The 12,180-nt window shown below is 41.4% G+C and overlaps 1 protein-coding gene across 2 annotated transcripts in view; it reads left to right on the top strand.

Annotated features, from left to right (window-relative positions):
• The window catches only part of LOC147313191 (uncharacterized), a 62,120-nt gene that overhangs the window by 3,270 nt on the left and 46,670 nt on the right, over positions 1-12,180 (top strand). For both annotated transcript variants that reach the window (XM_086265184.1, XM_086265185.1), the window contains 3 exons: positions 580-801; positions 5,845-6,011; positions 7,085-7,122. In XM_086265184.1, the coding sequence (XP_086121310.1) occupies positions 580-801; positions 5,845-6,011; positions 7,085-7,122 (427 nt within the window). The remainder of the gene's footprint in view (positions 1-579; positions 802-5,844; positions 6,012-7,084; positions 7,123-12,180) is intronic.

Here is a 12,180-nt window from a genome sequence, read left to right as displayed (position 1 = left end):
GAAAATAGCAAGTTTAATGTGGATCTGTCTAATTACTGAAATGCTAATCAAGGCTTTTTGGTTTATGGACGTCTTTTCTACCTCTGACTCTTTGCAGAGTAAATCAGACCGGCGGTGGTGTCACTGTGGTCCTGATGCTGCTCCATCAGTCTGCGTTTGACTCGTCACGATGTGTGTTTGTCTCTGAAATATCTGGCATCTGTTTATTTACCACAGCAGCGTAGCAGCAGCTGGTGTTTTATCTGCTCTTCACTGCGTTCGGCTCTGATTCCTCTCCTGCAGCTCCAAGCTTCTTCTCCTGTTTGTTTTAAGCCTCTTGTAGTACCAGACGGATGGGGTTTAAATCAGGCAGTGTTGTTTGTGTCGCCAGTGGCAGAAAATGACTCTAAATCCGATTTCGACTGTTTTCAAATGTTGTTTAAATCTGGTGACATGAGCTGCGCTGCTCTTTGTAGTAAACACCACCCATCTGTTGCTCTAAACAAATGCCAGGGATTTGGAACTGACCGCGATCTGCTCTGCAATGACTGTGTTTTGACCCTGAAGTTATTTTTTACCTCCTCTCTTTGTCTGGCTCAGAGGGCGATGGAAGGATGGACTCGGGGGTGAAGATGGAGGCCGTTGGCCCGGCGGGACTGGCGCAGCTGCTAAAGATGCCCGCCCTCACCAAAAGTTCAGGTTTTAAACCAGAGCTACGCCGATCCAAGAGGTCGGTGTTTTTACACTCCGGAGTGAGAATCTGCCCCCAGGAGACCATCAGTGAAGTGATCGCAAGCCACCAGGCGTACTACCAGCTCAGAGGTACAATTTGTATTAGTCTGGAGACAATAATACCCCCTAATCGCTGTTGTCAGCAGTATTCCTCTGATAAATTATAGGTATACTACAACTGCATTCAAGTTTTATTTATATAGCACCAAATCACAGCAGTCGCTTCAAGGTGGTTTATGTTGTAAGGTAAAGCCCCTGCAATAATAGAGGGAAACCCCTACAATCAGACGACTCCTGATGAGACAGTGGCAAGAAAAATAAAACCCTTTTAACACGAAGAACCAGTCTCAAGGAGGGCTTCTTATCTTACCTTTCCTAAATCAATTGCTGGTTTTCTGCCTATAAATCTGCAAACAACTCCGAATTATCGGCCAAATATTGATATTGTTCAAATTCCTTCTACAAACAGGCCCTTTTTGGGCTTTTATTTTGAAGCTCAAGTGTAAAGAATGTGTCTGTGGTCACCAGGATGTAAAAATCATGCATGAAACCATGAGACAAATATTGGGTTTGGTAAATCTGCTTCAAAGTAAAGTTTAGAAAGATTTTTTTTCCAGTGGAGTATAGGTTTGATGCACACGTGCAAAGTTACACGACGTTATGCCTTAATTAGCGGCTCATTATGGGGGTCCTTTCGTCAGAGCAGCTCTTATTTGCATTTTGTGCAGGGCTGAAGGTAAGAAAGTTTCCCACAACAGCAATAAAAACTGTGAAAAATATTTTACTATCTGCTTATTTTCTTTGCAGAAGTGAAAAAAAATGTTTTCTGATGCTTTGGTAAGAATTGTGTATGTGGGTGGATGCAGGAGGCAGTAAACAGCTGAAACAGTCGTGAACCTCCACCCTGTTACAGACTGCACCCATACGCTTCTGTTCGTGACACGGCGTGCTTTGAGCACCATGTCTCCTCTTTATTCTGGCTGTTTATGAGCCTCACTGACTGGCATCAGAATGAATTTACATCAGTTTGTTCAGAAATGTTCAGAAATCATTTGATGAAGACGGGAGAGGGAATAAATATCAAAGAACATCTGGAGGGATCGGATGACAGCGCTGAATGCACGCCTTATTATTACCTCTTCCTTAAGATGAGGTCCTTACATTTAGCAGTACGATAGAGTGTTGGAACCACTGATGGTGCAAAAATAAAAATACAAAAAGGTGAGGTGTGGGGATGTAGGGGTTGTTAAAAGTTAAAAAAAAGTTCAAAGAATAGTCTGATGTTGGTGCTCCAGCATGGGGATTTCAGTTAAGTATCAGAAAGGGAAGCAATGCTTTTCCTAATAACGTGCACATTTGGAAAGGTAATCTCCAAATTTATAGCTTTTCTTCAACTTTAACTGGCACTGCTCTCACCACTGTGCTTCCTTTTGTTGTGAGAAAATTAAATTTGTGGCTCCACAATTTTTTTTAAATGTGGAGGACAAAGCAATTAAACATGATGCTGTGAATATAATTTTACTGGTTTTAAGTGTTTGCATGCTTTCAAGTCTTAAATTTAATCAGATTGAACTTCAAGAGTAGCTTTAAAAGCCTTACATTTAGCAGATTTTACCTGCAGACATCCACACAAAGAAAAGACAAAGCTGAAGTGCAGAAGCGTCGGTTTCTTCACACAGTTTCCAGCAGGCAGTCACTGTGGAGGAGGGGGGGGAGTGGAGGAAAGCACAGGTACATGATCCCACACTCGAGCCAGCTGACCCGTCACGGCGCCACTGAGGAGCGATGAAGTGAGTCACAGGCGTGAGTCACTCCCCTCCTCCGCACAGAAAAGTGCCGAGCTGTGCGGCTTGTTCAGCACAGGAGCAGAAGCACGGGGATCATACCTCCGCACGAATCTTCTGAGCGACAGATGCAGGACAGTGTGAGGAGTCCCATGTTTGCAGGTGGTCCAAAAGGTGATGCCCCCCCCACCCCCACTGACGTTTTCTAATCCCTTTTTCTTGAGCTTTAAACAAAACACCATGAGCTTAAGGAAAGGTGTGAAGGAGAGCTGATGAGGCCAGGAAGATCAGACTGCTGGACTAGAAACTCCTCATCATAGATACTTCTTCACATGTGTGGTTTTTGCATGCAGGCTGTATAAATGTGTCTCGTATCTTCTCTTGCTGCTAAAGGAAACTTGTGGTTTTAATGGCTTTGTGATGATGATCAAATCTGTCAGTGCAGAATGCCCAGAAAGAGGACAAAACCAAATCAACCTCCACTTTCACTCCATTTTCACAAAGCTCATTATCGTTATTCACAGAGGTCAGCTCTGAAGAGAAGAAGCTTTATAACAAGCACATCTTAATACAGCAGCAGTTCAGCTGTGGATTTAAAAGCCTGTTGTTGAATCTTTAAAGCATGTCAGCAGGTTACAGCATGAGTGGAAAACCTCATCGCCCTTCAGTCTGCTTGTGAACGGTCGGCACAAGTCGTGGGACGCCATCTCCTTCTGATAGTAAAGCCACACCACTCTTCATATGGACAAACTGTTCATGAAAACAGAATTCAGCGTTACCCAAAAATCAAGTGTGCCCTATAACCTTCAGCAGCGGGCGCCCATGTGCATGAAAACATGGGGTTATATATATAAAAGTACTAGTTGGTCGCGGCATCCACCTCGAGCATTTCGCTGCCGTCATTTTTAAACTCCTCCCTCCACCGCCGCTTCTGTGGCTTCAGATCGATGGCGCCCTCCTCCATCTTCGTTTTCCATCCGAGCTCCCCTTGCACTTCACATTGATCCACATCAGCCTTCACCTCCCTCCCCACACCTTCAGCGTCTAGACCCCCGCGGGGGGCATAGCTGTGCACCTCACGCCCCAAGTACCCCCTAAAAATAATTAAATGGCGTCTAAAGGCCAAAGAGTCCTCACATAATTCAGCTTTTTCTTCGTTGTGCTCATAGCTGGTCTAATAAATCTCTTTCTTTTTAAGCCTCGATCTCATCTGAGTCGCCCCTGACAGAGCAGCTCTGAGATGACGGATGAAAACTGTCATCTCAGTTTTAAATGCAGCTCGCCTCGGGCTGTATGCGTGTTTAGCCGGATACTACCAAAGAAAGACGGGCCAGAGTAGCTGTGGATAAAACATGAATTTCATAAACAAGACGTGTGAATCTCTTCAGATGTTCAGTGAGAGTTTATTTGTGTGTTCGAGGAGTTTTTCCCTCAGTTAAAATTCACTCTTTTATGACTATTTATTGTTATTACCGGCACCCAGGAGCTCCTACTTGCAAGAAGCCAAATTAAATGTGTTTTAATGTTTACCCATGTATGCGCAGCGTCTGCAGCCTGCAGAGCTGCATGCTGTGTCCGTGTTCCTTTATCCTGTGCTGTAAATGTCAGAAAGATCCCGCCCCACTCTGATGGCTTAATTCTGTTTTCAGACGTTCACCCTTCATCTGATTTTCGTGTCATGCACAAATATCTTTTCATCTTTCTCGTCTTATCTCTGCTCACGCTCCTGTTTGATCTTTTATCCTCGTCTAACACGGACTTTATTTTCCGATTGATTCAGAGCGGATTAGCTCAAAGTCTCGTGTGTGTTCTGTAAATTTGGACATACCGAAGGCTTCAGTGTGTTGTTTAAAAAGGGAAAATCATACAGCTTTGCTCACAGATCCCACCGATGGACATTCTTTAGTTATTCCCAGTGAAACCAGACAGAAGCTGACGTTTCCACAGATGGTGGTGGTTCATTCAGACAAAGCAAGAAATACTGGTCTGATTTCTGCAGTAATAATAAGTATTGCATCTTTGCTACCTAAATAAAACCACAATCACGTCTGTGGTGCAGCATTCTCATGTGAATATTTTCTTTCAGTCGATGAAATCATTGATCGTCTTCCTCCACTCACCTTTAAGCATTCACAGCAGATGGCTTTCTCTGTTTTCTCAGTATTATTGTGGGGCCTTACAATACAAAGCTACTTCAGGCAACTCTTAAAGAATTGAATTGAATTGAATGACCCCGGGTGTGACTGTGGTTTAGGTTGTTTGTAGATTTGTTCCCTCAGTGTTTCCTGTCTCATTTTTTTGTTAAGTTAATTCATGTGTCACTTCCTGTTTTATTTTGGTAGTTTGTCTTGTGTTTAGCCTAATTTCTTTGATTTTGCCTCCTGTGTCTTGTTACCCTGCTGTTTCTGCTTTACTTACCCTCGTGTATAAACAGCACTGTCTTCCCCTCAGTCTTTGTCTAAGCGTCTGTTAATCTCCCACATGTGTCTCCAGCTTTGGGGTTCTTTTTTTTACTTTTCTGATGGACTTTGTTTTGGCTAGTAAAGAGCCCATAAAAGAAAGGCTCACTTTAGTTTAGTTTGCCTTTCTCCACATGTCTGCAATTCATTGCGGTTTCTTGGTTTTGGAAGACATAAACTGCACACCTGTTAGACTTCAGCAGAAGAAGATGGATGGACGACTAAACCAATCTTACTGTGCCATCAGTTTTTGTTTTTTAATCCTCCTCAGTTAATTCATCCATCACAGACACTGCTGCAGAGTTAAATACGTCCTCTGGAGGTTGGAGAGCTGAAACTGTCTGATTCATTTAAAAATACCTCGCAACAAATCTGTATTTGCAAATAGATAAACATGTACATGTTTATGAATATAAACATCCATAAATGGATGAAATGTTGTTTATATTTAAAAGAATGAGGCTGCTGTGAGGAGGTGGATATTGGAGGTGAGGAGGTGGAAATGTCACTATATTAAAACCCATCTTCTTTATTTTAGTGATGTGGCACAACATCAACATCCACCTGTGCAGTTTTTCTGTCATCAGACCAGGTCGAAGGTTTAAACCTGATCTAAGGTTTAGGATACATTTGATGTCTGCTGGTTAACTATTGGAGTCAATCTGGATTTAAATAAATTGTCATCTCTGTGAGATGTGACAACACTGGACACTTGGAATAACTTTGTACAAGTTTAAAAGTGCAGATCTGATTAGAAAACGATGTTGTGATGATATAAAGAAACCTCCGGATCCAGCAGCAAAGTGTTCAGTGCTGAACATGGTGTGTGTGTGTGTGTGTGTGTGTGTGTGTGTGTGTGTGTGTGTGTGTGTGTGTGGTCCTGTGGTCAGTTTGTCAGGAGGCGGTGTGGGAGGCGTTCAGGATCTTCTTCGACAGGATTCCGGGGACGGCCGAGTACCAGCGATGGGTTCACACGTGTCAGCACGAGTCGCTCTGCATCTCTGACCTCGCCAAAAACTTCAGCGACTCGGAGGAGCACGTGAGCATGATTCAGCGGGTACGAACGAGATTCTTCACATCTGCCTGCAAACCATGTTTCATGTTCATCCCAGCTAACCTGTCATTGTTTTCATCGTTATGTTGAAGGCGTGAGTTACGTCTTGGATGCTTTTAAATAAACGAAGCGGAGTGAGTTTCGCTGTCAGTCAAAGACACACAGTGAACTAGAGTAAATATGCAGTGCTCCTTGTCATCTGTATTTAATTGAGAACCTGATGTTAATCCAATCACAGTGAAACTGAATGGAGACAGTTTTTACTTTATACTATTTACAGTTTTCTGAAGATCCTTCACTTTCTTTGGTTTCTTTTTCTTTTTTTCACCTGAGCCTTTAGCTACAGACACTTCCAGTATATTTTAATGTTTTGCTTTCAGTTGTGTTTGTTTGCATCATTTCTACTGTTTTTTCCTAAAGTCTACTTTTTTTTCACTTCCATTTAAAATGTTTTGGTCACAATGAGCTAATTAGTTTTCTTAATTTAGGATATTTTTTGCTGTTTTTACAACAAATAAGCTGATTATCCCAGCATGAATCAGTCCCTCTAAATCATTCAGGCACCTCACTTGCAGGAGTGTGGTGGTTGGAGTTTGTTGGCCGGCAGCCGCGTTGTAAATCCATCAGCAAACATGCAAACATTCGTCACCGCAGCATCTGTCCTGTCTGTAAAGTCTCAACATTAACGGCACGAAGATTAAAAACTGCGGAGATTTGTACTGAATCAGTCCAGTTAACCTGCAAAGGAGAAAAGAGATGCTTTAATAGCATTTAGCTGCTCAAAACCGCCAAGAATATGAGCGAGCTGGACATTTAAAACATTCATTAACATTCAGAGGCGTTTTTAAAAAATGATACTGTGGAGATTTAATAAGTTTAATCGCCAGAAGGTTTGTAAAACTTCAGGGACAGCTGCAGCTAAATGAAGGTTTAAACCACAAGAGGCACTTTTTAAATGAAGCCTGGTGTAAAAGTAAATCAAATAATCAGTTAAAGTAAAACCAAACAGCTGCACACGAGCTGAAATAATGTGTGGTGAAAGTAAACAATTGTTCTGGTTTCTGATTGGTTTACAGAGGATGGACCGGCTGAGAGACAGGAGGCCTTCATCACGGTAAGAGCTGACAGATGATTCATGTTCGTTAAGCTCTCACTGTGCTTCTCTGACTGCATGCACACTGATAATGTGAATATGATGCAAACAAGGCCATTAAACAGTGTGTGTGGGGGTGTGAACCCGCAGGAGTCCAGAAATGTCATTTAAACAAATGATTCGAGTGTCAGAGCGAAAATCAGCTTTACATTAAAAACTTGGTGATTTCTTAAAAAAATGTCTAAAGCAGAGGTATCAAACATAATAATAATGCAGTCCCATTAAACAGTATTGAAAAAAGTGATAGACGGTGTAAACTTTGGACTTTTAGTTTTACAGCTTTATTTACTGACAGAAACTTCCCACATGGTCATTCATGCTCCACCAAAGTAATTGGGTAAAAAAAACTTAAATAAAACACTTACATAAAAGTTCCTGTTTTTCACTACCTACTATAGATATTTCATTTTGTTTTTACGCAGGATATCCTGTGTATCCACTGAAAACTATACACTGTACACATGAATACACATTTGTGTAATTTTACACGTTTACAGTCTAAAGATCAGATTTTGTAATCTGGTTAAAAGGATCGTGGTTCTGATTGAACCCTCACTCCCTGAGGCGTGTTTCAGAGGTTTTATGCAAACCAACACGATTTTAGTGTCTTACCACGTGCTGAACTTTGCATAGCTGTTAGAAATATTCATTAGTTAAACTTAACAATGAGCACTCAAAAAAGGCGGGGGCGGCAACCTGCCCCTGAGCCGGGCTCTGCCAGAACTTTCTTACTGTTAAAAGGGAGTTTTTCCTTCCCACTGTTGCCAAAGTGCTGGCTCACTGGTAATATAGTTGTATGTACTATTCCAGGGTCTACCTTACAATATAAAGCACCTTGAGGCAACTGTTGTTGTGATTTGGTGCTGTATAAATAAAATGTAATTTAATTTAATTGAATGGAGAAGCAGATTTTCAGCACCGTCATTGCCAGCAAAATTAATCGATTCCAGGCAGTTATTGGCCATTTACAGGTTGGGAATTTTGCAGGTGCCAAATATATTTTGGCAATATTTGAAATTTACAGACATGTTTCCAATGCTGACGTCAATGACAGCTTGGGCAAAAATAACAGTGGATGAGCTTCTGGTGGTCGTTATGGTCTTTTCTGTTGTTGTCTACACATTTCTGCCACTTCAATCGAAAGATTCCTTCAAAATATGTATTCATGCATCAGAAACATCTTACCATACATAACGTGTGCAGGGAGAGGGAGAGGAGCATGAAAAATAAATAACTTCCCTTAACAAATAGCAGATTTGAGGGGTAATTACACACATGCAATCAAAAGGTTCCTCATTGGATCTTTACTAAGGACTGAAGTGCTACAGTAAAGGATTTTGAAATGTATGTTTTCATTTGTAAATTTTAAGTGTTTATTGATTTGCAGCAAAGCATCACTTTCATAGATTCAGCTGAGCAGTCTGTCAGTGAGTCATGTTTCAGGGAGAAACGTCACATGGGTGCAGATGTTGCTTTAATGTCATGAACACGGTGGAGAGAGTGCCGTTTGGAGCTGACAGGTGCACTTTTGTGCGTTTGTAATCATTCGTGGATGACTCAGCACCGTCATTATTTCTGATCTTTGTGTCTCTTCCATAAAGGAATAAATACAAAGTAATGTGTGTGCGTGTGAGTTGTTAGCAGAGTGAAGTTTATTACTTTAATTCATCATTTTCACTCATTGATCTGAGCGTCGGTGTTTCAGCTCGTTCTGCTGCTCTCTTCATGAAAGATAGATGAAGTTATGATGAGTCGAGTGTGACTCTTATTAGAAGTACAAGGCAGGTTATGCAAGATTCATTCAACGTGATTAAAAAACATCCAGACCTTTATTTTTTTTTAACTTGAAGTGTTTTAATATTTCATCTGCACTAAATGTTCTCTGTAAAACATTTAAGACTTTGGAAGAAGCCCTTCTTCCCTCTTAAAAGCAAAATCCTTTGTGTTTGTGGTGGCGTTTGGATACGACAGGCTTAAGCCCGAAAACACTGCTTTATATGGGATTAGCATTACATTTAACATACAGCATGGCCATGTTTTATTAAGTAACTCAAATGCATATCAGCGTGTAACCCTCATCATGAAGTAAAACAGATTTTGTTCAAACATCGGCCGTTTTCCACCGGTGCTCACACCAAACATAGAGCAAAGTTTTAAGCTGCGTTACTCGGCCAAAAACAGGACAGACACAACAGCAGCTGCCTGAAAGTGCTTTATAGTGTAAAGTAAAGACTCTACAGTGATAGAAAGAAACCCCACCAAACAACCCCCTGTGAGCAAGCATTTGGCAAGAGTGGCAATAGTGGCAAGGTAAAACTCCCTTTTAACAGGAAGAAACTTCTGGAAGAACCAAATAGAGTTCTAAAAATTTGACGGATATAAAAAAAAAAAGTCTTTAATTTCAGATCAGTGCATCTGTAAAACATAAAGTTGGAAGTCTTACAGCTGTGCTCATTACTGATACTAGAACAGCTTTGCATGATTCACAGTTCAACATAAACCTTCTTTATGTCACACTGAGCCTCGCTGCTGTCCCCTCAGTTAATCCTGTGTGAAACAAGCTGTTTTAGCTCCTCCCACTTTAAGTCATCTGCATTCTGACAGAAGGTCTGAACAGAAGGTGGGTGGAGCTTCTGTTTCAGATTACCATATTAGGGATATCCTCTCCCTGTGATGTCATTAAGAACCACGAGTAGAAAAAACTGCCTGAAGCTGAGTGTATGTTCTGATTCGTACATACACCAACCTGGAGCAGGAGAGATGTGACAGGAAGTCAATCAATCAAATCTTTATCTCAAACATATAAGTAATAAATGTTAATACAGAAAAAGACAAACATGAAATCGCTTAAAGTGACCATATTAGGGGGAGAACGCAAACGTTTATCAAATCCTATACAGTGGGGCAAAAAAGTATTTAGTCAGCCACCGATTGTGCAAGTTCCCCCACTTAAAATGATGACAGAGGTCAGTAATTTGCACCAGAGGTACACTTCAACTGTGAGAGACAGAATGTGGAAAAAAAATCCATGAATTCACATGGTAGGATTTGTAAAGAATTTATTCGTAAATTAGGGTGGAAAATAAGTATTTGGTCACCTCAAACAAGGAAAATCTCTGGCTCTCACAGACCTGTAACGTCTTCTGTAAGAAGCTTTTCTGTCCCCCACTCGTTACCTGTATGAATGGCACCTGTTTGAACTCATCATCTGTATAAAAGACACCTGTCCACAGCCTCAAACAGTCAGACTCCAAACTCCGCCATGGCCAAGACCAAAGAGCTTTCGAAGGACACCAGGAAAAGTATTGTAGACCTGCACCAGACTGGGAAGAGTGAATCTACAATAGGCAAGCAGCTTGGTGTGAAAAAATCAACTGTGGGAGCAATCATCAGAAAATGGAAGACATACAAGACCACTGATAATCTCCCTCGATCTGGGGCTCCACACAAGATCTCATCCCGTGGGGTCAAAATGATCATGAGAACGGTGAGCAAAGATCCCAGAACCACACGGGGGGACCTGGTGAATGACCTGCAGAGAGCTGGGACCAAAGTAACAAAGGTCACCATCAGTAACACACTACAACGGCAGGGAATCAAATCCCGCAGTGCAGGCGTGTTCCGCTGCTGAAGCCAGTGCATGTCCAGGCCCGTCTGAAGTTTGCCAGAGAGCACATGGATGATACAGCAGAGGATTGGGAGAATGTCATGTGGTCAGATGAAACCAAAGTAGAACTTTTTGGTATAAACTCAACTCGTCGTGTTTGGAGGAAGAAGAATACTGAGTTGCATCCCAAGAACACCATACCTACTGTGAAGCATGGGGGTGGAAACATCATGCTATGGGGCTGTTTTTCTGCCAAGGGGACAGGACGACTGATCCGTGTTAAGGACAGAATGAATGGGGCCATGTATCGTGAGATTTTGAGCCAAAACCTCCTTCCATCAGTGAGAACTTTGAAGATGAAACGAGGCTGGGTCTTCCAACATGACAATGATCCAAAACACACCGCCCGGGCAACAAAGGAGTGGCTCCGTAAGAAGCATTTGAAAGTCCTGGAGTGGCCTAGCCAGTCTCCAGACCTCAACCCCATAGAAAATCTGTGGCGGGAGTTGAAAGTCCGTGTTGCTCGGCGACAGCCCCAAAACATCACTGCTCTCGAGAAGATCTGCATGGAGGAATGGGCCAAAATACCAGCTACTGTGTGTGCAAACCTGGTAAAGACCTATAGTAAACGTTTGACCTCTGTTATTGCCAACAAAGGTTATGTTACAAAGTATTGAGTTGTATTTTTGTTATTGACCAAATACTTATTTTCCACCCTGATTTACAAATAAATTCTTTACAAATCCTACCATGTGGATTCATGGATTTTTTTTTCACATTCTGTCTCTCACAGTTGAAGTGTACCTCTGGTGCAAATTACTGACCTCTGTCATCATTTTAGGTGGGGGAACTTGCACAATCGGTGGCTGACTAAATACTTTTTTGCGCCACTGTACTTATCTAGATCATCCTCTGTTTTCATTATACAATCTAACATATACCTTTGTGCCACAAATAAATATGTTTGTGTAATATGTTTTCCTGTAACTATGTTCATTGTTTGTAAATGTTTGAAAAGATGAGTCAAAGATGTGCATTAGTAGTTTTGAAATTCTTCAACAACTCCAAATTGGGGATGTCAAAGAAATTTAATTTCACATCTAATCCCTGAGATATTCTAGTATAAGAAAAAGAAGTGCAATGTTCAACACATCTGTTTTTTCCACACAATAAAGAAATTCTGCTGAAGTGAATGAAAGAAAGCACTCTTTAACTGTAAAAATCAATGTGCGAAATTACAGAAAAATAGCATCCATGTGAAAACAGGAACTTCTGTAGCACATACAGTGAATAAACAGGAGCTTTTATGTTTTTAAAAGTATTTTCTAATTACTTGTAGCATGAATGGGCATGTGGGAGGTCTTTGTCAGTAATGATAAAGCTGTAAAACGTAATCATTTACACCTTGCTTC

The sequence above is a fragment of the Aulonocara sp. 'chitande type north' Nkhata Bay genome, linkage group LG15, assembly GCF_057382095.1.
Source record: "Aulonocara sp. 'chitande type north' Nkhata Bay isolate Kocher_YH1m ecotype deep benthic linkage group LG15, A_spYH_male_GT1.1, whole genome shotgun sequence".
Taxonomy (NCBI): Eukaryota; Metazoa; Chordata; class Actinopteri; order Cichliformes; family Cichlidae; genus Aulonocara; species Aulonocara sp. 'chitande type north' Nkhata Bay.
The sequence above is the reverse complement of the archived record's forward strand: the minus strand, read 5'-3'. Positions and strand labels throughout refer to the sequence as shown.